This window comes from Doryrhamphus excisus, linkage group LG10 (genome assembly GCF_037039965.1).
Source record: "Doryrhamphus excisus strain RoL-2023G ecotype Guam linkage group LG10, RoL_Dexc_Guam_v1.1, whole genome shotgun sequence".
Classification (NCBI taxonomy): domain Eukaryota; kingdom Metazoa; phylum Chordata; class Actinopteri; order Syngnathiformes; family Syngnathidae; genus Doryrhamphus; species Doryrhamphus excisus.
Genome location: NC_136366.1, coordinates 1653413 through 1679855, shown reverse-complemented (window position 1 = coordinate 1679855; position 26443 = coordinate 1653413). Strand labels below are relative to the sequence as shown.

The following is a 26443-nucleotide window of genomic DNA, read 5'->3' as shown; positions in this document are numbered from 1 at the left end:
TTCCCTAACTAAACCATGGTGACACAGCACAACACATAATATATTAAGTGTCCACACTTTGATAACTTTACGGTCATTGACTCTGATATGGTGTATTCTCCTTCCACATTCATGTTTACTGATTCTATGGACTCTGATCTGGAGGTCTAATGTTCCTCAAACTGTAGCCATCTTTACACAGTGTGTGTTTATGTATTGACTCACTGTTAGTTTTGAAGTGAGATGCTTTAGGCGTAGACTACCAATTTGTGACCAAATTTTAACTACTAATTCAAAAGAATTAACAATAGAAAAATGTATTGTCTTTGATGATAAGTCCAGCTCACATGTTCATTGTTAATAATGACTCAACAGTTTATTAATTTGGGTTTAAATGTACAATGTAGATGATCTAATGTTTGCGTTTCAGCACACATCAATACACAAACCAGCACCTTGACCGAGGCTCTGAAAGCGAGCGTTCATATCAGCACCTAACAGATCAATACTGGCATTTGTAACACACACACACACAATTACCACATCGTCCAGATTTGCTTCCTCATCATCATCATCGACCTCAGCCTGTGACAGGCACTTCTGTGTCCAACATGGATCAGCTTAATGTTTAGCCCAGGATCCACAAATACACACACATATACGCACACACAGGGATTAACAAAGCACAGGGACACATATGCTACCTGAGGATGGAGGCGAGAATACTACACGAGAGGAGAACGCCAGGTAGCGATGAGTTACTGCATGACTCTTAATGTTGCGCTTGTAGTTTATGTTCTATGGCTGCCGTATCTACATGTAGTAACTTGATGTTAGTAACTTTAATTTACACTGCAATCAATGGAGTAATGCAGCAGGTGGAAATGGTATTTTATGACTTGAATTAATCGTGTAGTTTTAATGAAAGGTACAGTAAAGCATGAATGATGGCATTCAGTAGGGAAAAAACACACTGAGCAGCTAACGATTATTTCCAAGGCTTTGATTAGTTAAGCTGAGATCTTAGCCTGTTAATCCCATGTAGAGAAGGTAAATTGGCTGTCAGTCCTATGAGGCTGCAGCGAATGGTAATGGTAATGGTAATGGTAATGGTTTTATTTCATTTGAACATGCATCAGATTACAATTGAGTGCATCCCAGTTCCACATGTCCAAAAGGAGTAGGAAGAAGCAAAGCTTATTAAATCCTACCCCTCCATCTGGTACTTTTACAATCACTAACTGTTACATTTGTTCACTTCCTGCTTTCCTAATACAGTTAGTTTTTTTTTTTATCACGTACCAAAGTACAAGGTGATATGAGCATCCAATGCCATAATGGGTACCATAGTAAGTGTCAAAAAATAAAAAACATAAAAAAAAAATGTTTTAAATTTTTAAATTTTTAAATTTTTAAATTTTTAAATTTTTAAATTTTTAAATTTTTAAATTTTTATGTTTTTATTTTTTTATTTTTTTATTTTCTTTATTTGTTATTATTTATTTTTATATTTTTATATTTTTATATTTTTATATTTTTATATTTTTATATTTTTATATTTTTATATTTTTATATTTTTATATTTTTATATTTTTATATTTTTATATTTTTTATTTTTTATTTTTTTATTTTTTTATTTTTTATTTATTTATTTTTTTTTTTTTTTAATTTTGTATTTTTTTATTTTTTGTCACTACTAACTATACTACTAACCGGTACTAACTAACACAGTTCTTGTTGTCAGGACACATTACAGATGAAGTCCTAACCGAGCCCCGTGGAAGCGTCTCCTCTCGTCCACTGTCCGTGCTCGCTCGTCTCTACGTGTACGCGCTGCATGGCTGCCTCTGTGAGGTGTGTTTCACGGCCGTGCTGGACTGGTGCAGCATCCGGGACAGGAGGATGATGGGCTACAGCAGTCTTTGGGCCCTGCCTATGTACGCCACTGCGATCTACATCCTGGAGAAGCTGAGAAGCCGGCTGCTAATTCGTCATCAAGCACTGCCTTTGCGTCTCGTAACGTACACTCTGTTCATCTACACGTGGGAATTGACCTGGGGTACTGCACTCAGTTGGCTGAAGGCCTGTCCGTGGGACTACTCGGGGTATAAGTACAACCTTGGAGGACTGGTGACTCTGGAATATGCTCTTCCTTGGGCTGTTGCAGCTTTTATAGCAGAGCAGCATGTAATCGCAAACACTTTGAGGATAAGACTGTAAAAATAATAAAAAAACAGGCATTGTTTAAAAAAAAATGAACCTTCAAGAGCAGCAATAAAACAAAGTAGAACAAAGGCTTTTAATTGTTTATAGTGTATGTCATTTAACTTTAAATACGTGTGTTTTTATCAATTCTGGCATTTTTTTGTATTGCTGTCTAATTTTATAACTGATTGTGATATTTTCTGAGAATGTTTTGGTTTGTTGTATAATTGCAAAACTGTCCATTTTTAAACTACCCGTATCAATTAAATGAACAGTTCTCTAGACGAGAAGTGTCTTCAGAACAGTGGTGTCCAGCAGCAAATTTTAAAAATATTAATTAACAATAATACAAAAAACAACAATTAAAAAATCAGCAGTTATTATAAAGAATAATGTAAAAATATTCAGAGAAAAAAGTTGTAACCAAGAAAAAAATGATAATTTAATGACAATAATGAGAAAAAATAACATAATATACATATATAAAAGTTGAAAAAAAGTAATTAACATGATGAAAAACAAAACAACAAACAAAGATTGTAATTTTTATGAAGAAATAAAATACTAACAGAAAAACAAACTAATTATGAAGAAAAGTAAGATTTTAATAGCATAGAGTTGAAATAGTAGACAAAATTGGTAATGTTATGAGAAACAAACAAAACAACAAAGTTGTAATTTTTGGAAATTTATGTTGCAGAAAAAGTTATGATGTAACAAGAATTAAAATCATAAGAATAAAGTGATAATTTTGAGAATAAGATTGGAATAGTTGAATAATAATGATCAGAAATGAAATAAAAAACACTTGTAATTTTATGAGAATAATTATTACAAATTATTAAGTGAAGGATGTCATGTTCTAATGAGAAAAAAAAAACATAACAATAAACTTGTTATGTTATTTTTTTAAGACATGATAGACAAAATCACAAGTCGTGATTGACCAGGATGTAGAGTGACACTTGTGAGATAATCAGCGTTTTTTATATTTATTGATGTCTGTGGGGTCGCTGCTATGACATCGGCCTCCCTCTAGGTTCCTTTGGCTTCCCCTGGTGGACAGAAGCAGCATTACAGAGCCTTCCATCCATCTATTTTCTCTTGTCCTCCAATCAAATGCATTTCTCATATGAAATGCATATTTGTATATTTATCAGGTATAATAAATGGGTGGTAAGTGTTAACTGGCTGTGTGATGAGTTTAGCGAACGTATTGTGAAATAAATGTATACATTGCACATTTTAAAACTGACATGAATGGAAATTGCAAAATTAGACTACAGACAGAGATAACACAAATATTTTATTCTGACATTTTTTTTGTGGAAGTTGAATTTTAATATTATCATGAAGTCATGTGTCCACAATTCTTTATGCTGATATGAATTTAACATTTTGTGGTTATGTTTTTTTTACAACATTACTGTATGTTTAGTGTGTATGATCAGGGTCTTTTACGCTCAGGGTTTTGGACCACAACCAGTGCCACAGTCTCCTCATCTCTCTGCCACTGGTACCTAAAGGAAAAGACATGAAATATATTGTATGAACAAATCATAACCTCCAATAAATTAGGTGAAATGATAGAAATCACAGTGTGTTTGTGTCTCATTGATATTTTGATAATAATGTTGACTGACTGGTTATGCTCAGGAACCAGCAAACTATTCCCCGCAGAGAGATTAAACTTCTGTTCATTCATGGTTACCCACGAGGATCCTTCCTGGGGGTGAAAAAGAGAAAAAGATGTTGTTTAGTCCAACATCATTTATACTGTATACCCTGGAATTTTTTTTAGTTCAATTAACTTAATTTTGCTTATTACTTTGTTTAAAAATCAGGAAACGACATTAGAAAGTTTTTTTTATGTAATTATCAAAAGACTTTCTCAATGTTGGTATTGTTTACTGTATGTCAGCGGTGGTCAAAGTGTGGTCTGGGGGACATTTGCAGGCTGCAACTGTTTGTTTTTAATTGGGTAACAACGCTAAAAACATAATTTAACAAGAAAACTGAAAAAAACAACACAAATCAGCAGTCAATTTACAAGAATAAAGTCAAAATATTAAGAGAAAAATGTTGTAATCTAACAAGAAAAAGTCATAAATCCATGGGAGTTATATCATAATAGGATATTTTTTGAACATCAAAATATTATGAGAAACAAAGCAACAAGTAGTTGTAATTATTGAAAATATTAGGTTGCAGAAAAAGTTACAATGTTGTGAAAATTAAATCAAAATATTACAGGAATGAAGTCATAATAACGAGCCGAAAATGTACAACAAGAAAGTTGAAGTAGCTGGAAAATTAAAAATTTAATAATAGTAGAAATGGAAAAAACAAATGTCATTTTATGAGAATAAAGTCAAAATATCAAAAGAAAAAACATACATAATGACATACATGTCAAAAAATAATTTTAGTATCACATAGTGAAAATAGTAAAGAAAAAAAAGTCATAATATTAAGAAAAAAAACAAGTTGAAAAAATTAGGTTATTATGGGGAAAAGGTCATTATATAACACAAAAATATTAACAAAGATTATTAAAAGTGAAAGTTAAAATATTTTGAAAGTCAAAATATTACAGGAATGAAGCCATAATAACGAGAAAAAAATGTACAACAAGAAAGTTGAAGTAGCTGGAAAATTAAAAATTTAATAATAGTAGAAATGGAAAAAACAAATGTCATTTTATGAGAATAAAGTCAAAATATTAAAATAAAAAACATACTTAATGACATACATGTCAAAAAATAATTTTAGTATCACATAGTGAAAATAGTAAAGAAAAAAAAAGTCATAATATTAAGAAAAAAATAAGTTGAAAAAATTTGGTTATTATGGGGAAAAGGTCATTATATAACACAAAAATATTAACAAAGATTATTAAAAGTGAAAGTTAAAATATTTTGAAAATAAAAAAAATTAAAAAAGACAGAAGTTCATGCTAATAATAATTTTTTCTTCTATAACACAAAGCTAGATGCAGTTTTTTTTACATCACTGCTGATGCACTACACAGCTGATGGGATATCGTACTTTTTTTGTGTCATTTCCAGCTGAAATTGTCCCATTCACCAAATACAAATTCACTTTAACTCTAAAGAATGATCCGCATGTTGGCAATTGATGATAAGTGAAATATCATAAAAGATGACGCTATAAAATAAGAACATACCAGCTGCCAAATCCAAACATCGCTTTGCAGTATGGGCGCATCAGTTAAACCGGCTCCAAACAAGGTTACCTGTCAAGGTCATGAGCAGCGTTATTAATTCATGTTTGCATCATTGGAAACTCAACCATTGAGTGACATCTGTCATGTGCTTGATGTAAAAAAAATCCTTTTTGGACCCAAGTAGTCATGAATCCACTCCATATCGATTGAAATGTACACCTTGTCGATGATCGTACCTCTGTCTCAAACTGAGCCCCAAACATGTTTATCGGGTTGCCATTGGTCAGGAACGGCTTGTGTTTATCCAACCAGGACTTAAAGCAAAAGGGCGACATCACATTCATGTTGTTCATTTGGAACGGAGGCTCTCCGAAGTCTTTATCTGCACCAACAAAAATCACGAAACTCCAGAAAAACTAAACAATATTCCGATCAGGTAGACCCAAACATGATGGCTCACCTGGATCGGGTTTTCCAGTCTTGTACTGCTTGGATGCCATGAATCTGGAAATAATCGGATAAATAATTGAAACAAATACAGATAAACAAGAACGTTGTGAGTGATCATAACATGAAGTTTCTTACTCTTGGATGATTGGCACTAGTTGGGTTCCAAGATCTTCACAGGAGAACCATTTCTCAAAGAGGATGTCGTTTGTGTTCTCTACATAGTACCTGAAGGCATCAACACATGCAAATAGTACATTTTACTTTGTTTAATATCCCTTCATTTGGTGTTTATGTATGTTTCTATACATGAGGGGTCGGCCGCCCTTCCTCAAGCTTATCGAATCAGCAGCCAGAACTCAGCCAAGACGTATTCATCTTGGCTGCAGTCGGATAATTTGAAATATTTTCAAAAACATGCAAAAGATTCAAGCATTGCGAGGCTGAAACTCCAGAACACGGGTTGCCGACCCCCGTGCCGTAGGTCAAGGAGGCCCAACCTGAGGCAGTCAATCTCAGTGAGCAGTCGCCTCCGCTCCACCACCAGTCCCACAGTGTTGGCCTCCCGCTGGGGGGAGTGCGGGATCCGAGCAGGCAGCAGGAACATCTGAAAAACGAGAATATAATAAAAATATAATAATAATAATTGCTGCTACACACCATCCCCCCACCCAATACCACCCAAGGCCACAAATCATATACAATTGTTATATATCTCATTCTCAGTCTTTGTTAGCATCTTTAGCTTCACCAGCTCTGTCACATTTCTATGATGTCATCAGCAGTTGACTCTGTAGTTCTTCGCCTACGAATACAGTTACTGTATGCCACAAGTCTAAAAAAAACAAGTTTTATGTGCATAAAACTATTCTTAATACATATAAATTATGAATAAAAAAGATGAATAAACATTTAAGGTTGCTTTGATCTTCAAAGAAGACTTGATTGTTGACAAAGACACAATGTGGCAGGAAAATCAATGCAGACACCACCTTTGTAAATAGTGGTTCTAGGCCTCACAGCTAGGAGACCCGAGTTCAATTCCACTCTCGGCCATCTCTGTGTGGAGTTTGCATGTTCTCCTCGTGCATGCGTAGGTTTTCTCCGGGTACTCCGATTTCCTCCCACATTCCAAAAACATGCTAGGTTAATTGGCGACTCCAAATTGTCTATAGGTATGAATGTGAGTGTGAATGGTTGTTTGTCTATATGTGCCCTGTGATTGGCTGGCCCCGCCTCTTGCCCCAAGACAGCTGGGATAGGCTCCATTTATAATAAAATAAAATAAAATAAAATAAAATAAAATAAAATAAAATAAAATAAAATAAAATAAAATAAAATAAAATATTCTTTAAGAGAAAAAAGGGAAAGCTTGCTTTACATTGATAAGTCTTTATTTTTTATTTTATTTTTTTACCTTTTTTATAGAAACTTAAAGTGTCAACCATGATATTATTTCTTTGCTTACAAATGCATAATTCAAGCTCACCTCTCCCTCCTTGATGTGCACGTCCTTGTTCTTGCCGTTTTCAATCACCTTCAGACACATGTCTCCCTTCACTTGGTAGAATAGCTGTTGGAAATAAATAACATTGCTCTCAGATGCTGGATAACTTGTATATACTACTTAATGCATGTTAAATATTCTATCAAACTGTCATTTGCCCACAATGGGTCGTGCCCATATGAGTTTATATTACAAATCTGGTGGAATTCATTGAAAATATGTGCTTTTTTTCTTACCTCTTCACCTTCTTCAATATGGTAATCTTTTCTGGTGTTTGGCCCGCCAACAAACATAATATTCAACTGGGAAAAGTGCCTGGATAAACGGAAAACAGTAGCTTTTTTTTTAAGCAGCATCAGGTGAGGATTTTGTTCAATACAACGTCACGTATCTTTCTACTCACATGAGCTTGTTGCACACTGGTGGCAGGAAAGCATTCTGATTCTCTGCTATCCACTCCTCCACATTCACAAGAAGGTGACTCTTACTCATTATTTTAAGGAGCCGTTTGGTTCTTGCTGTTATATTGTCACTCGGAACTGTTTGCTTTTACAAGACCGGCTGACACTGAAAGTCCAAAATGCAAAAGTGGGTGTAGGCGAGTGGGAGGAGTTGTGAGTTGGTGAATGGTTACCTTCAATGTTATCATGACATTGACAAGAGTTCTTCAGACACACTTCATTGCAACCGATCTTTCACAAAAACGCAGGTAGAAGAGTCTTACATATCATATCACAAAGGTGTGTCCAAACGAAGGGAAAGGATGCAAGGGCAACTTTCATATTTTGTAAGCCGATACGCTAAAAAGTTATATACATTGGTGTGGAAAAGTGTTGAAAAGTGTGGAAAAGTCCTCCCTTGCTGATTTAATATATTTGCATTTTTTTGCATGTCGGGCCAATATATATAATCTCTATATGGTAACACGGGGTTATCCAAACTTTTTCAGCCTGCAAATAATGGCAAGGTTTATGAAATTGAATCTGATCTAATAATTCAATAATATAATGTAATCTAATAATGCAATTATTTAATAATGTTTTGTATAAATTAATCCAAAATCAGAGAAGAATGTAAACACCAAGCTAGGGTGGGGCAGCCGTTTGTTAGGCATTTTTATGGGTGTATCATTATTTTTTTTATTATTTTGAATTCATTTAAAAAATAATAAAACAACAATTATACATAAATATAAAATAAATATATATATAAACAATATATTGGCTAAGTCCCAGCTTTTGTTTTTGGATGTTGGCACAAAAAACATACATAGTCTGGACTATGTAACTATTATAGATATATCATAAACAGCCTTAATGAAATACGTATGCAAATACGGGGACTACATCCGTATTAATTGTCAAAATATTTATAATCCTACTCTTAAAAACTACAGAAGGGGGTAAATATGTTTACAATGCGTATAAACTTTGTACTTATAACATTATACAGCGTCAGAAAGCTAGTGGAACCGAATCGAAACTAATATTACGGTAACTCTCTTGCTCCACATGCATCATCTTTGACAAAATCGACCAATCACAATGCGATGTCGTGTCCAAACGTAACTACTGCAAGCGTCGAGGTCTGTCAACTCTGTTTCGACTCGCTTGTTGTATACCAGCGAACACAGAAGCCTCGCGGAATCAGGTGAACACATGAATTATTTATTCAGATAATGCAGCTATGTTTCAGTGTATTCTATTATAGTAACTTCGCCGTCAACAGCCATTGGATTTGGACGTAGAGAAAATGTTGAGCGTCGTGCTAGCTTAGTGTTTCAGTCGGATTTGCGCTAGCGTCACAATTCCGGTTTTCTGTCAACTTGTTAAATTTGTTAAAAAGGACAGCAAAATATCACCACATCTAATAAGACCACATAAATTTATTATTATAACCTTACTCGACTCTGTATTTTGTTGTCCATGTGTCTCAATATAATGTGCACCCAAAGTAAACTTTAATAAACTTTGCTAATGTGTTCCCTTTCAGCACAATGAGAAGCAGCAGGTGTGATGCGCAATTGGGGGGCCTCATCCTCTTCCTGTCCTCCTGTCTCCTGTGTGTCCGCTGTCATGGAGACCATCACCAGGGACAGCCACCAGTGGTTGAAAGTGCTGCTCACTTTTCGGGTCACGGTCGCTTTGACAAAACCGTAGTCCAAGATAAAGAGTGAGACGCATCCATATTACTAATGCGCATGCTCTATTGAAGCTGTGTTGGCACACAGGAGCAGTGAACTCCCTTGTCTTGTCTCGCAGGCACATTATGGAGCATTTGGAGGGTGTGATTGACAAACCGCAAAAGGACATGTCACCCCAGGAACTTCAGCTGCACTATTTCAAGATGCACGATTATGATGGCAACAACCTGTTGGATGGGCTGGAGTTAGCCACGGCTATTACGCACGTCCACAGAGAGGTAGGGTGTTGTGCTCTTTTGTGCATTTTGTTTTTCTTTAAGGCGTGACCACAAGTGCATGTATCCTAAAGTTGTGCAGTTCTTGATCCTACTTCAAAGGTAGTACTGGTCCCGTGAAGTAAGATGATATTTTTTTTCTCATTACATCGTATAAAATACTCCCCATACTGTACATTTTTACACTATTTATACACTTTTTTTTACATATTTAGGTAATGTGAAATTCAATATTGAAATGCATTGGACTGGTCCATATTTCCAGGCTGGTTAAGCGGCCATATTGTCACATTATAAAATATTGTTTTGAAAAATTTAAGTACCATTTAAGAGAAAACATATATATGTAAAAGTAGTAAAACACTAGTTTGAAGTGTCTCCCACTGTTGCTGCCGTTCTATAATTATATAATAATCTTATAATTTGCATAATTGGCCATGACACATGTGTATGTCATTTTTGTGGACGGTGTAGGAGGGGGCGGCACAGGAGCGCCTTAGCTCGCGAAGAAGAGCGATACACGTTTTCATGATATCTTAAGAAGTTATATATAGTATATTTTTCAAGAAAAAAAAACCTGGAGTGTCAAAGTGACTATAGGGGTGTTACTTCATGTCTACAGGGCTTTAATAATAGCTAAGTATGAAAATATTCCATTTATTTTGAATTATACTTGACAAAAATTCATTTTATGCGGTCGGGTGTGGAAACAATTAATCCTAAGAACAGAAGGACAACTGTAGGGGGAAAAGCATATTATTAGTATGAACTTTTTGTTTTTTTTCCCCAATTTTTGCTGTTTTTTATTTTCCAAATATTTGACACTTCTTAAATTATCATAATAAATTTTTCTTTTTGTAATATTGTGACTTTATGTCACCTAATATTTTGACTTTATTCTCATAATATTAACTTTTTCTCAAATCTTTTTTTCCCAAACTTTTTTTTGTGGGATTGGGATTTGAGCCTGTAGCTCAAACCAGCGGCCGAGGACGTTCACATGATTTCTTATTTTACATATTTGTTACACTTGTCACTCAATGTTTGAGATCATCAAACAGATTAAAATATTGTGTTGTTACTACTACTACTACTACTACTACTACTGTTAAAGTCAATTTCCTTTATTTTCTTTGTTTGTGTTTTTTAGGAGCGAGGAGAAAACAGCCAGCCGATGCGAGAGGAAGATCTAATGAATCTAATCGATGACGTTCTTCGGGATGATGACAAAAACAATGACGGTTACATAGACTACGCAGAGTTTGCCAAATCACTGGAATAACAAGTTACCTCAGATGATGCCGTTTTTGCCCCCCCCCAACGCAGCAGGAAGGAACCTGCAGAGCGCCCGCTTGTTGAGACCATCGCCGTCTCCAGCAGGAATTGGTGAAGCTTTCTTTTTTCCTCCAACTCCAATTCATAACAAAACTTTTAGGTTGGCTTCAGTCTTGTAGCTTCCTCCAATAGTGCCTTTTTTTAAGGGCCGCTTCACACAATTTGTAGTATCTTTACCAAGCTAAAGATGCAATGGCCCACAGGCGGGGATTCCAAACCAAACTAAATCAAAGGTGGTGCTGAGAAAACAAGCGTTAGAGAGCTGTGTAATAAAAGTACAACAAATATTTCTGCCTGAAGGCCGGATTCTGATAAGATGCCAATCACTGTCATACCCGCTGTCGACTTACCATGAATGTATCATTGCAGAAGTGAATGTGACATGGAAATACTAGAAACAATCTAGTTTATTGATAAGCTTAATCCACGTGAAGCACCTCAACACAACTTCACCTCTGCTGCGTCACTTTGCCATTTTTTAAATAATGTACAGTTTATGGATGAATTCTATTGATATATTTTGTCATCTGGTGTTGATTCTTCAGTTTATGTTGATTACAAATATTTAAGAACATTTTTTTTTCCTGAGAATGATCTATTAAAATCTATTCAGAAGACTTTTTTGTTTTTTAATTTATTTTTACCAACATTACAAAGTAACCATGGAGGCTCCAATGCGGTTATTGCAGTTAATTGCCTCCAGACAAGTAAGTCCGGAATATTTTTTCTAGTTAAGATCATAGATAATCTGTTTACAGCCTTCTAAATATGTTTTGACGTAATTGGAATTGCATCGGTCAATACGTCTTCCTCAATCACAAGCATACAGTTTGTTGATAATTTACTAATAACTAATAAAAACACAAATATTTATGTTGTTTTTTTTATTGTAAATGCCTAGCCCTGATGTAAACAGACAAAGACAAGAAGCTACGACAAAAGCAGTGAGCTAGCATTGTTCAACTACGAGCTGAAGCTATAAATGCTGACACCCCCATTGAAAAGCCAGCATTTTAAGAAATGCTGCAAAAGTTTGACAGACACTACAAATAAAATACATGTCGCAAATGGCAATTCCGCAACGTTGTTGAATGAAAGATGACATATTAAAGGTAATATCGCATTATCATATGTATAAATAATAGTAACAGTGGTTAATTTTGTGTCAAAAAATGTAGACCGTATCGTTTAGCGTCAATTTGTGGAACAATAAACATTTAAAAAACGCACCGGTGTTGTTTTGTAACTGGGTACTTTTCATTGTACTTTTCTTAAAATTAACGTTAACATCTTTTCTCATTTGGTTCTCGTTCACCCAATCTCGTGCATCGTCTTGTTTTAAATTGTGTTTTTATATTTATATTGAAGTTTTAGATTTAACATTTTGAGTCAACATATATCCAATATTTTCATTTAATATTTAGTTGTAAAATGTATATTTACCTTTATTATATATCATTTATAGTTTGGTTTCAAATTCAAATATATATATTTGATAATAATATATATATTTAACATTATATTTATAGTTGGATTAAAGAGATTTAGGATTTAAAGTCAGCATTTGTTGAAATTGTTGTTGTTAAATAAAATAAAAATAAAGTAAAATAAATCGTCTTGTCTTGTGACACCCATGCAAAATAAGCATTAGCATCTTGGCTTGTTATCATGTGACATCAACTTTCGTCCCTTGAATTTGATAGAACAGTATGTTTATTATTGTTTTAGTTCCATCATACTGTACTGTGACTATTTCTCCAGGTACTGTACTATCTTTGTATAATAAAGTATTGATACACTGTCATAAAATGTGCTCCATAAGTAGGAATATGCCTAATACCTCACTACAACCCAATCTACTTCCTGGTGGATGCTTAGCTCCAGTGAGAGGGGGTGTCCAGGGTCTGCATGGAGGTCAGAGATAACACGGTTGAAGTCAGATTGCTCCTCAGCGGGCCGTACCATTCCTCATGATGGTGTTGAGGGGTCGCCTGCGGTGGCACGGAGGGGCAGGGATACTGGCCGACTGTGCCCGGCGGTGGGTGGTGGGGGAACATAGCAGGAGGTAGAACCGCGGCCAGGGGCTGGGCGTAATAGCGGCGAGCCACGGACGGCGGGACATGGATGCTGCCTAGCAGTGCCCTGTGCCCTGGCATGACACCCGGAGGGAGACCTTTTTGGGATGCGCGCTCACGCTTACGCTGCTTGGCTCTTCTGTTCTGAAACCAAACCTGTGGACGCACATGGGACATTCTCTACTGCTTATCTTCATGAGGGTTGCAGGGTGCTGGAGTCTATCCCAGCTGTACTGTGGACTGGTCGCCAGCCAATTACAGGGCACATATAGACAAACAACCATTCACACTCACATTCATACCTATGGACAATTTGGAATGTTTTTGGAATGTGGGAGGAAACCGGAGTACCCACGCATGCACGGGGAGAACATGCAAACTCCACACAGAGATGGCCGAGGATGGAATTGAACTCCAGTCTCCTAGCTGTGATGCCTGTGCGCTAACCACTCGAACACCATGCAACTGTGAAATATATTATATTATATTATATTATATTATATTATATTATATTATATTATATTATATTATATTATATTATATTATATTATATTATATTATATTATATTATATTAAATAATAAATAAATATAATAATTTAAAAATATTAGATTTCAACTTGTACTTCAACATGTATATTTAGAATTAAGATTTTGCTTTATATTTACATTTACTATTCATACGTAGATTTCACATTTATATTTTATATTCCGATTTAACATTTATAGTTAACATTTATATTTATATTCAACATTTTGATTTTAAATATTTATATTAAAGTTTTAGATTTAACATTTAGATTCAACATATATCCAGTATTTTCATTTAATTTTTAGTTGTAAATTGTATATTTACCTTTATTATATATATGATTTATATTTAGGTTTTAAATTCAAATATATTTATATTTAACATTATATTTATATTTGGATTAAAGAGATTTTGGATTTAGAGTCAACATTTAATTTCTACCTCAAATGTGAAGAAATTGCTGTTGTTGTTTGTTAAATAAAACAAAAATAAAGTAAAATAAATAATATAAAAATATGTTAAATAAAACAAAAATAAAGTAAAATAAATAATATAAAAATATGTTAAATAAAACAAAAATAAAGTAAAATAAATAATATGAAATAGAATAATATAATATTAAATAATATATAATATAAAAATATATAAATATAATATAAAAAATAATAAAAAAAATAAAGTTAAATATAACTTATGGACTAAGTGTGTTTGAATTGTTACCCCGTGTGCGTATGCGTGTGCGTACCTGAACACGAGCCTCGTTGAGCTTGGTGATTCGGGCCAGCTCCTCCCTGAAGTAGACGTCAGGATACTGGTTCTGTCCAAAGGCCATCTCCAACTCTTCCAGCTGCTTGTGGCTGAAAGTGGTGCGGAGGCGTCGCCTCGCCGGAGACTGAAAGGCTCTGCTCCGTCGGCTGACACCTGCCCCCGTGGAGGTCACACCCGCTGACCCCTTGTTCGGCGACTCTCCGATATCTGCTTTCAGGATGAAGAAAGACTGAGATTTTTCACAGATGCTGACAAGCAAATTCGTAGTTAAGGAAATTCTTCAGCTCCTGTTTTGTGATGTCGTCGTGTAGCCCGGGTTGTCATCCTGCAAAAAGAGCGACTTAACTCCCAAGGTCACCTATGGCTGCCTGGATAAAAGGCGGATTAGACGGACTGTATGGTTCCCACTAGCATGAAGCAACCTGAGATGGAGAGAGATTTATTTGCCAAACACAAACTCGTGAGAAAGAGATACCAGAAACTGGAGGATTTGATGCCGGTTATTCCCACAACTGCTAGCAATGTGACTAATTTGTTAAAGTGGAGGACACTTTGTCAATTTGATGATTGGTTGCATGAAGTGCATTTTCTTGTACTTATGTATGATTAAAAAAACACTTATCACACTTATTAGTCAGTTTTTTAATTGGCCTGCAGCACGTTCTAAAAATATAATTTAACACGCAGTAGGTCAGCAGTAATTTTACAACGATAAAGTCAAAATATAAAAAAAAAAAAGTTGTGGGCTAACAAAAAAAGTGGTATTTTTATTAGAATAATGTATTATTATGAACATTCTAAAAATATAATGTAACATGCAGTAAGTCAGCAGTAATTTTACAACAATAAAGTCAAAATATTAAAAGAAAAAAGTTGTGGGCAAACAGGAAAAGTGGTATTTTTATTAGAATAATGTATTATTATGAACATTCTAAAAATATAATTTAACACGCAGAAAGTCAGCAGTAATTTTACAACAATAAAGTCAAAATATTAAAAGAAAAAAGTTGTGGGCTAACAAAAAAAGTGGTATTTTTATTAGAATAATGTATTATTATGAACATTCTAAAAATATAATTTAACACGCAGAAAGTCAGCAGTAATTTTACAACGATAGTCAAAATATTAAAAGAAAAAAGTTGTGGGCTAACAAAAAAAGTGGTATTTTTATTAGAATAATGTATTATTATGAACATTCTAAAAATATAATTTAACCCGCAGAAAGTCAGCAGTAATTTTACAACGATAAAGTCAAAATATTAAAAGAAAAAAGTTGTGGGCTAACAAAAAAAGTGGTATTTTTATTAGAATAATGTATTATTATGAACATTCTAAAAATATAATGTAACATGCAGTAAGTCAGCAGTAATTTTACAACGATAAAGTCAAAATATTAAAAGAAAAAAGTTGTGGGCAAACAGGAAAAGTGGTATTTTTATTAGAATAATGTATTATTATGAACATTCTAAAAATATAATTTAACACACAGTAAGTCAGCAGTAATTTTACGATAAAGTCAAAATATTAAAAGAAAAAAGTTGTGAGCTAACAAAAAAGTGGTATTTTCATTAGAATAATGTACTATTTTGAGGGGAAAATGTCATTTTTAGCAACATATGAGTCATGATATTATTATATTTTCTGAAAATTAAGTTGTGTAAAAACTTATGATGTATGATGTCATTATGACAGGAAATAGAAACCAACAGCATGAATGGAATAGACAAGTATAAAGACGAAAAAAGTCATGTTCTAAGTAGAAAAAAGGCTCAGAACATTAGGAGGAAAAATAACATCATTTTAGTTGCATTGAATTGAAATAAAAGACAAAGTATTTTTGTAAAAAGTTATTATGTATGATGTCATTATGACAAGAAATAGAAACCAACAGCAGGAATGGAATAGGCAAGTATAAAGAGGAAAAAAGTCATTTTTTCAAGTAGAAAAAAGGTTCAGAACATTAGGAGGAAAAATAATAATAATTATTTTAGTTGCATTGAATTGAAATAAAAGTAATTGGAAAAAAGTAAAGTAAAAATTAAAATATTTTTGGAAAATTGCAATATTATGAAAAACAAAAGTTAAAAGCAAAGAAAAAAATTACAAAATTATAATTATAATAATAATAATTATTATAATAATTAAAAATAAAGTTGAAATATTCGGAACATTTGAAGAAAATTAGTAAAAAAGACTGAAATTTGTACTCAGTATTTGTACTGAGATGCAGTTTTTTCTTGAAATATATACAGTATACAAACGTCTTAGCATATCTATACATGTGTTGCCTTCCAAAATAGCAAAATGTGCCTTGCATCCTTTCGGTTTCAGTATTTGGCCCTCGATGGAAAAAAATTGGGCACACAATAAAACATCTTACCCTGAAATACTTCTCTATTATTATTACGTCTTTTTTTTCAACTCACCTGCAGTGGAGGTAACGGTCGCCGTATCTGAGTAGACGTCCTGGTGACTCCTCTCAGCCTCCCCTGTTACTTTTATGTGGGCCATCCCTGCACTGCTCACTGAGAGGGTGAAGGTAAGCACTGTCAGGACCCCCCCAACACACATACAGACCCAAGTAACCCGTAAGTCACGTGTCTCTTTACCTTTTACCTGTGTGGGTGTGTTTCAGAGTTGACTGAAGAATCACAAAATGAACCAACCAAAGCGAGACAGAGATAAGAATAATAAGAAAACAGAATAAGAATAAATTAATACTTAACACATCACGTTAAATAATACATAATATCATAAGTCCAGTCCTGTTTGTTGTTATTTATCCATCCACATGAACAGCATCAACGTGTTTTCTGGTCAAAATGAGGTTGCGTCATGAACACTGACCTAAACTGAAGGTTAAGGTGAGGCCTGCAGATGTTTGGATGGTAATGTTGTGGGGTCTTTTGTGACCTCTCGAATGAGTCGTCGCTGCGCTCTTAGGGTAATTTTGGTCGGCCGGCTACTCCCGGCAAGGTCCACCACTGTTTTATGTTTTTGCTATTTGTGGATAATAGCTCTGACTGTGGTTTGCTGGAGTCCCAAAGCTATAGAAAGAGTTTTATAACCTTTCCCAGACATCACTTTTTCACACAGGTTTGGATTTTTTTTTTCGTGCCCCTTGCCTGAAGACAGCTGGGATAGGTAATGGTAATGGTAATGGTAATGGTAATGGTAATGGTAATGGTAATGGTAATGGTAATGGTAATGGTAATGGTAATGGTAATGGTAATGGTAATGGTAATGGTAATGGTAATGGTTTTATTTCATTTGAACATGCATCAGATTCCAATTGAGTGCATCCCATAATCAGTTCCCAGTTCCACATGTCCAAAAGGAGTAGGAAGAAGCAAAGCTTATTAAATCCTACCCCTCCATCTGGTACTTTCACAATCTGTAACTGTTACATTTGTTCACTTCCTGCTTTCCTAAGTATAAGTTTGTTATTATTTTTAAATTTTAAATTTTAAATTTTAAATTTTAAATTTTAAATTTTAAATTTTAAATTTTAAATTTTAAATTTTTAATTTTTAATTTTTAATTTTTAATTTTTAATTTTTAATTTTTAATATAAAAATATTTTTTTTTATTTTGTATTTTTTGTTATTTTTTGTTTTTTTTTTTACATTTTTTTTACATTAAAACATTTTTTTTTAATTTTTTACATTTTTTGTCATGTACCAAAGTACTCGGTGATATGAGCATCCAATGCCATAATGGGTACCATAGTAAGTGTCAATATAGTGATATATATAGCACATCATGACTGGTTCAAGACTCTTCATCCTTGTATTTAACAAATTTATTTTATGTATTAATTTATTTTATAAATTTTTCTAATTTTTTTTTAGTTTGTTTAAATTTTTTAATTTTTTTTTATTTTTTGTCACGTACTGAAATATGAGGTGATATGACCATACAATGTATACAAAGTATGACAAACATCAAGAAAGGGGCAAACACTTTATCCACACAGCTGTATAAATATACATATTTTGATACACAAATGATAATTACTATAGTATAAAAGCATAATTACTTTTCACAATGCATGGATTGGATGCTAACTAACTTTTCAATTCGGTGTACTGGTGCATGTGAAATGACAATAAATTGACAATAAATTGGCAAACCTCAGGGCATGGTCTCCAGCGGGTGCCCAGACTCAGGACTAAAACCGGCGAGGCTGTTTTAGTTTTCTGTGACTAAAAAATGTGTAACAGTTTTGCAATCTTTGGAATCTTTGGAATATTTGTCTCCTGCTGAGGAAAACTCTCAGCTGGACTGATGCTACCACAGGGTGGCACTGTGCTATCAGAGTGGGATTTAAGGCATCTTATTGTACATTGTGTGTGTGTGTGTGTGTGTGTGTGTGTGTTTTCAGGGTTTCCTGACAAAGTCAAAAAGCCTTGATGCAATAAACATAAAGCTGTCGTGCTTCTTTTGTCATCTGCTACTTCACACAAACCCGTCCAAGCCTCCACTCGTGATCGAATAACACGCAGGTCATACAATATGGGGTGTTGTGTTACAATCACCACACGCATGCACACACAGTAGTTGTCTTTCATGCAGTTTTTACACATTTGCATTAATAGACTGATAATAAGAGTCAAATAATAATCAATCTGAAGTGAAATGTTGGAAACGACATTGACATTGTGTTCTGAATGAGCTGAATATTTTGATTTTGGAATAGTTTGAAGCAACTGAGAAATGTGGGAGTCGTTAGCGGATAAAAAATATTCGAAATACGATTGTGGATGGAACCAGCAACCGTGGGATTGGGAGACAAGCAATCTACCGCTTCAGCCATGTCACCCCAAACTTTTTCCACTAAGGGCCACATACTAAAAAATGAAAAAACCACTTTGATATTTGGGAAAGCAACACGTGTAGATATTCTACAAAGTCATACGTACTGTATTTCAAGAAAAGGCTGCATCTAAACTTTGTGATTTAGGTGAAAAAGCGTATTATTGTGATTGTTTGTTATTGTAACTTATGAAGTTTGGTATTTGCTCTTTTTAACCCATTTTTGCATTTTTTTTTACTAAATATTTGAACATTCTTCTTAAATAATCTTTGTAAACTTTCTACTTGTTTTATTATGACTATATATTTTTTGTATTTTGACTGTAATTTTCCAAAAATGTCAACATAATTTTCCAAAAATTTCCTCCAAAATTGTGAGTTTTTCATCATATGTTCATATTTTGACTTTATTCTCGTAACATTATAACCAAATTTTTCAACAATTACAACTGTATTCATTTTTTTGTTTGCTTTTCACAATATCAGGACTTTAAAAATAGAAAAATATATAGCATTTTTCTTCATTATGTCACATTAGTGCTGCTAAAATGCAATTTTTTTCATGATACAGTTTCTTGTTGAAATACAACTTTTTTCTGTTAATATTATGACTTTATTTTTGTAACTACTATATTGTACTGTTGATGTTTAAATTTTGCTGTTGTTATTTTTTTTAAATTATAGCTTTAAAATGTGCCGCGGGTCAATTAAAAAAGCAGCTGCGTGTCACAAATGGCCCCTGGGCCGCACCATGGCCACCCCTGCCCTAAGTGTTACAGTGATGGAAAATGTAAAATGATTTTTCACCACCAGAGGGCGTCATTTCATTCATATGTTCATTCATGTTTAGCAGACATTGAAATAAGTTGAAGGGCTGCACGACGGTCGAATGGTTAGCGCAAGCCACACAGCTAAGAGACCCGAGTTCGATTCCAACCTTGGGCATCTCTGTGTGGCGTTTGCATGTTCTCCGCCAGTTTTCTCTGGGTACTCCGGTTTCCTCCCACATTCCAGAAAATTGTCAGAGAAAATCTGAAATTACTGTAAATTTGGGAATTTGAAGACCTGAACATTTTGACGCTGGGTTGGTCTGAATGGGTCAACAAATGTTAGTTCACAGACAAAAAATGAAGACATTGAGAGTCCGCATGAATACTGTGTCTTAAACTTGAAAATGGGAGAGTCCACTATGGACGCATTTAGGAAATTCTTCCCTCCCAGTTTCCTGGGACCCAATTGGGAGTGACCCGGTTGGCAGACGCGCAGACGCGATGGAAGGAATGTAACTCCATCCGCCCCCTGTCCACCCCTCCAGCCTCCGGCCCTCCTCCTCCTCCTCATCCTTCCAGCAGTCTTCTGGCCCAGCATGTGAAGGACAGAGAAAGTGTAGCGTGAGAAAGACGCCTTTTATCGCTTATGCGTTCATGTAACCAATCACGGCTTCCAATTGGGACGCTAAACAACAAACAGCAAAGGCATTTAGCCGTCGCAGCAAAAAGACCAAAGAAATCAGATCATGCTGGACTCCCTCATGTGGCTTTGACGTCTCCTTTGGCTCGGCCTTTACGATTCCACCCATTTCTAAGAAACTTTTTAGTGTAATCTGACTCATTTTTGCAGCGATTAAAGAGCCTCCCCAGGGATGAAAGTTCAAATAATCAACCAGGTTAGTCCGAATCCACACAGGATTTTGCGTCACTTTTTGAGATTGTTGCAGCCTTAAATACCTGGTTTCGGAATTTTTCCTGGGGAGTTCTATGAACAACTTCCTCAGGTAAACATTTTAAGGGCTCTTCAAAATATTAAATAATCTTTGTAAACTTTCTAATTGTATTATTATGACTATATATTTTTTGTATTTTGACTGTAAATTTCCCCTCAACCTAATTTTCCAAAAATTTCCCCCCAAATTGTGACTTTTTTTGTGAGTTTTTCATCATATGTTAATATTTTGACTTTATTCTCGTAACATTATAACTTTTTTCGTAACCCAATTTTCCAACAATTACAACTGTATTCATTGTTTTGTTTGTTTTTCCACAATATCAGGACTTTAAAAATAGAAAAATATATATCATTTTTCTTTATTATGTCACCTTTGTGCTGCTAAAATTCCTTTTTTTTCGTCATACAGTTATAATAAAAATAAAAATAAAAATAAAAATAAAAATAAAAATAAAAATAAAAATAAAAATAAAAATAAAAATAAAAATAAAAATAAAAATAAAAATAAAAATAAAAATAAAAATAATAATTTTATCATTTTATGCCAAAATTTTGCCCAGTTTTTCGGTACATTTAGCAAATAAAATCCCCCAAATTCTGTATTTCATTAAATTGCAAAAATTTTCATAAAATTTCAGTATTGTAACCTAATTGGTCTACGCCTGTTAACTGTTTGCTTTTCCTTGTAGGAGACAGGTTATAAGTTTGGCGTACTGTGTTCAGTCTGCACGGGTGTAGATGGGCGTGGTCATATGGGCACAGGAAGCGTTGTGAGTGGATGGATTTTTTTTGGACCATTTTCTTACGCATTGTCACGTTTTGTCATATTTTCTTCCATAGTGTGCTATCATACTTACTACGTACAATCTTGGTCAGGTTTGGGCGTGTCCTCTGTGAGCAAAGCACTCGTCTATTTGGTTTGTTGGCTTTTAGTGTTGTGGGCGAGCGATGGTGGTGATGGCGATGGAGGAAAGAGGGGCTGGTCGTTGGGTAAAAGCCAACCCTAACTGTCACAGAGCGAGGCGAATCTATGTTGCCGGCTTTTGGGGACTGGGACTCCAGGTCTGGGGCTTGTGGGTTGCATGCCTGGAGAGTGTTTTCAGTGGTCAAAGTTCATACTTGTTGGTCACTCTCCAAGGAAGGAAGGTGCTGACTTGATAATACATTTATTTTTCCTAATATTTTCATAATAGCTGCCAAAATCCCAAAGACGGACTAGTTGATAATGATTGGCGGCCGGCCATCTGTTCAAGATCCAGCCTGGTCATGATTCGATCCCTCCCATATCTTCATACAGGATGGACAGTAATAAAACCAAAGATGGTCAGCTGAGTAGCCAACCAAAGTTTACCGTCCGTTCTATTGATCCCAATGTGGTATCCGCGACCATTGCCGACTAAGGGATCGGTTTACTAAGACCCAGGGCCCTTTTGGCGAGACTATGTCTCTCAGCTGGGAAGACTACAGGATCTGACTTACGGGGTCAAACTTTGCAGTTCATATCCATTCAGTCAAATTTTCCGATAGCTTTGTGTAATTTCACGGTCAGATAATGCTAACTCTCTTTATGTTCACTGGAGGTAACCACTTACTGAGGAGTCTTTCAGACCATCGGACCAATCTGCATTATCAATAAGCAAACCTCATGACTCAGCAGATGGCGGAGTATACAGCAATGTGTCTGCTGCAGGCAACGCCATTGGACGCTCATTTTTCTCAGATATAAAAGAGACAAGAAGATTTGGCTGTTGTGACATGTGGTCCTAAGACGCCCCCCTCATTATAATCCAGCTTTGATTACCACAAATAGTACAACAAGTACATTTATGGCGATAACTGTAATTAAGTCACACTTCCAAGTAAAATGTCAGCTTGATCACAGAATGAGATAGATAATGGTAGCGTGTGGCAACACGCCCTGAAAGAGGTTTTCGAGGTTCAGCTGTTTGGCAAAGAGAGCCCATGGATTTGCAGAGCTGTCGTCTGGATGCCTCCTGTCCAGACTCCCTTGGTGGTGTTCCCTTTCACTCCCGGCAGCCTTTTATTGGCTTCACGGGCCGTCGCTGCCACCCTGACTTAGTAAAACTCTTGCTACCACAAGAATGAGCCCGAAGGAGTGAGACGGCACCCAAAAAAAAAAATACAGTCATCGTCTTTTGTTCGTCATAATCTTCACTTAGGCCGCCCAGGTAGAACTTTCAGGTTCTGGATTCAGATTTTAGTATATTATAGAAATTACCGATAGATCAATACAAGATATTGCATCTTGATCTCGCTTATAATTGGGCATATTGGACATAGCGTCTTTGGCTTGGCATGCTAAATGCGTCCTGTCTCCAGGAATTGAGCGTGCCAAGAACCACCACATAACTCCCAGGGAAAACCCCAACATGCAGCATGTACTGGACGGGTTTCTAACAAGATGCGACATGTAAATTCAAGAGGCTCTTAAGTGTTGATGGGCAGATTCGATGCTGTTTTCCACGCGTGTGGCGGCGTTAAGATGTGATTAAGATGTGTTATATTGGGTTAGCGACAAAAACCGAGCTTACCGGAACTTTAAAATCACGTTGATTTTTACAAACGTTTCTTAGGGTCTTGCAAAAATATTTTACAATCTCGCAAAGTTTTTCAGGATCTCACAATAGCTTCACAAGATCGCACTAATGTGACTCAGGATTTCTCAAAATCTCTGAAAAGTTCCTCAGGGTCTTGCAAAAATATTTTACGATCTCGTTTTTCAGGAAAAACAAAGCAAAAGCAAAGTTTTCCAGAATCTTGCAAAGGTTTCTCAGGATCTCAAGATAGCCTCTCAGGATGTTTCTGAGGGTCTCGCAAAAAATTCTCAGGATTTTGCAAAATCTTCTTAGGACCTTGCAAAAGTTTCTCAAGATGCGAAAAAATGTCTCAAGATCATTTTGCAAAAGCTTCTCAAGACCTTGCAAAAGTTTCTTAAGACGCTAAAATGTTTCTCGAAATTGATGAAAAGTTTCTCAAGATCTGGGAAAAGTTTCCCAGGGTCTTGCAAAAATATTTTTCAATCTTTTTTTTCAGTTTTTCAGGATCTCAGCAAAGCTTCTCAGAATATTGCAAAGGTTTCTCAGGATCTCAAGATATCCACTCAGGATGTCACAAATGTTTCTGAGGGTCTCGCAAAAATTTCTCAGGATTTTGCAAAATCTTCTTAGGACCTTGCAAAAGTTTCTCAAGATGCTAAAAGGTTTCTCAAGATCTCTGAAATGCTTCTCAGGACCTTGCAAAAATATTTTACAAGTTTTTCAGGATCTCACAATAGCTTCACAAGATCGCGCTAATGTGATTCAGGATTTCTCAAAATCTCTGAAAAGTTTTTCAGGGTCTTGCAAAAATATTTTACAATCTCGTTTTTCAGGAAAAACAAAGCAAAAGCAAAGTTTTTCAGAATCTTGCAAAGGTTTCTCGGGATCTCACAATAGCTTCACAGGATCTCGCAAAGGTTTCTCAGGATCTCAAGATAGCCTCTCAGGATGTCACAAATGTTTCTGAGGGTCTCGAAAATATTTCTCAGAATTTTGCAAAATCTTCTTAGGACCTTGCAAAAATTTCTCAAGATGCTAAAAAGTTTCTCAAGATCTCTGAAAAGCTTCTCAGGACCTTGCAAAAGTTTCTTAAGACGCTAAAATGTTTCTCGAGATTGATGAAACGTTTCTCAAGATCTGTGAAAAGTTTCCCAGGGTCTCGCAAAAATATTTTACAATCGTTTTTCAGTTTTTCAGGATCTCAGCAAAGCTTCTCAGAATATTGCAAAGGTTTCTCAGGATCTCAGGATATCCACTCAGGATGTCACAAATGTTTCTGAGGGTCTCGAAAAAATTTCTCAGAATTTTGCAAAATCTTCTTAGGACCTTGCAAAAGTTTCTCAAGATGCTAAAAAGTTTCTCAAGATCTCTGAAAAGCTTCTCAGGACCTTGCAAAAGTTTCTTAAGACGCTAAAATGTTTCTCGAGATTGATGAAACGTTTCTCAAGATCTGTGAAAAGTTTCTCAGGGTCTTGCAAAAATATTTTACAAGTTTTTCAGGATCTCACAATAGCTTCACAAGATCGCGCTAATGTGACTCAGGATTTCTCAAAATCTCTGAAAAGTTTTTCAGGGTCTTGCAAAAATATTTTACAATCTCGTTTTTCAGGAAAAATAAAGCAAAAGCAAAGTTTTCCAGAATCTTGCAAAGGTTTCTCAGGATCTCACAATAGCTTCACAGGATCTCGCAAAGGTTTCTCAGGATCTCAAGATAGCCTCTCAGGATGTCACAAATGTTTCTGAGGGTCTCGAAAAAATTTCTCAGAATTTTGCAAAATCTTCTTAGGACCTTGCAAAAATTTCTCAAGATGCTAAAAAGTTTCTCAAGATCTCTGAAAAGTTTCTCAGGATAATTTTGCAAAAGCTTCTCAGGACCTTGCAAAAGTTTCTTAAGACGCTAAAATGTTTCAGCTCTCTGAAAAGTTTCCCAGGGTCTCGCAAAAATATTTTACAATCTCGTTTTTCAGTTTTTCAGGATCTCAGCAAAGCTTCTCAGAATCTTGCAAAGGTTTCTCAGGATCTCACAATAGCTTCACAGGATCTCGCAAAGGTTTCTCAGGATCTCAAGACAGCCACTCAGGATGTCACAAATGTTTCTGAGGGTCTCGCAAAAAATTTCTCAGGATTTTGCAAAAGCTTCTCAGGACCTTGCAAAAGTTTCTCAAGACGCTAAAATGTTTCTTAAGATCTCTGAAAAGTTTCTCAGAATCTCTAGAAAGTTTCTCAGGACCATAAGATAGCCACTCAGGATGTTTCTCATGGTCTCGCAAAAATCTCTCAGGATTTTGCAAAAGCTTCTCAAGACATTAAAGAGTTTCTCAAGATCCTAAAGAGTTTCTCAAGATCGCTGAAAAGTTTCTCAGGATCACAAGGTAGCCACTCAGGATGCTTCTCGGGGTCTCGCAAAAATTTCTCAGGATTTTGCAAAAGCTTTTCAGGACTTTGCAAAACCTTCTCAAGATTGTTGAAAAGTTTCTCAAGCTCTCTGAAAAGTTTCCCAAATGTTTCTGAGGGTCTCGCAAAAAATTTCTCAGGATTTTGCTAAAGTTTCTCAAGACGCTAAAATGTTTCTCGAGATTGATGAAAGGTTTCTCAAGATCTGTAAAAAGTTTCTCAAGATCTGTGAAAAGTTTCTCGGGATCTCTGGAGAGTTTCTCAGGATCATAAGATAGCCGCTCAGGATGTTTCTCAGGCTTCTCAGGATGTCACAATGTTACTGAGGGTCTCGCAAAAATTTCTCAGGATTTTGCAAAAGCTTCTCAGGACCTTGCAAAAGTTTTTTAAGACACTAAAATGTTTCTCGAGATTGATGAAAAGTTTCTCAAGATCTGTGAAAAGTTTCCCAGGGTCTCGCAAAAATATTTTACAATCTCGTTTTTCAGTTTTTCAGGATC

At 35.2% G+C, this 26443-nt stretch overlaps 4 protein-coding genes across 4 annotated transcripts; 2 read left to right on the top strand and 2 right to left on the bottom strand.

Moving 5' to 3' along the window:
* Window positions 1–590: 590 nt before the first annotated feature.
* On the top strand, window positions 591–3757 carry LOC131119991 (transmembrane protein 229B-like). The gene is made up of 2 exons (XM_078794373.1): window positions 591–726; window positions 1724–3757. The coding sequence occupies exons 1-2, from the start codon at window positions 690–692 to the stop codon at window positions 2197–2199; spliced, it is 513 nt and encodes a 170-aa protein (XP_078650499.1). The 5' UTR covers window positions 591–689; the 3' UTR covers window positions 2200–3757.
* haao (3-hydroxyanthranilate 3,4-dioxygenase) lies at window positions 3098–7892 on the bottom strand. The gene is made up of 10 exons (XM_058064933.2): window positions 7729–7892; window positions 7562–7640; window positions 7308–7391; window positions 6319–6425; window positions 5957–6046; window positions 5832–5875; window positions 5608–5753; window positions 5372–5440; window positions 3828–3910; window positions 3098–3704 (listed from the first exon to the last, which is right to left on the bottom strand). Exons 1-10 carry the CDS (start codon window positions 7815–7817, stop codon window positions 3632–3634), a joined length of 864 nt encoding a protein of 287 aa, XP_057920916.2. The 5' UTR covers window positions 7818–7892; the 3' UTR covers window positions 3098–3631.
* A 959-nt stretch (window positions 7893–8851) lies between these two features.
* Window positions 8852–12902, top strand: mcfd2 (multiple coagulation factor deficiency 2, ER cargo receptor complex subunit). Its single transcript, XM_058061307.2, has 4 exons — window positions 8852–8975; window positions 9318–9497; window positions 9587–9746; window positions 10894–12902. Exons 1-4 carry the CDS (start codon window positions 8875–8877, stop codon window positions 11023–11025), a joined length of 573 nt encoding a protein of 190 aa, XP_057917290.2. The 5' UTR covers window positions 8852–8874; the 3' UTR covers window positions 11026–12902.
* On the bottom strand, window positions 12791–14927 carry prop1 (PROP paired-like homeobox 1). The gene is made up of 2 exons (XM_078793824.1): window positions 14429–14927; window positions 12791–13309 (listed from the first exon to the last, which is right to left on the bottom strand). Exons 1-2 carry the CDS (start codon window positions 14513–14515, stop codon window positions 12953–12955), a joined length of 444 nt encoding a protein of 147 aa, XP_078649950.1. The 5' UTR covers window positions 14516–14927; the 3' UTR covers window positions 12791–12952.
* Window positions 14928–26443: the final 11516 nt, after the last annotated feature.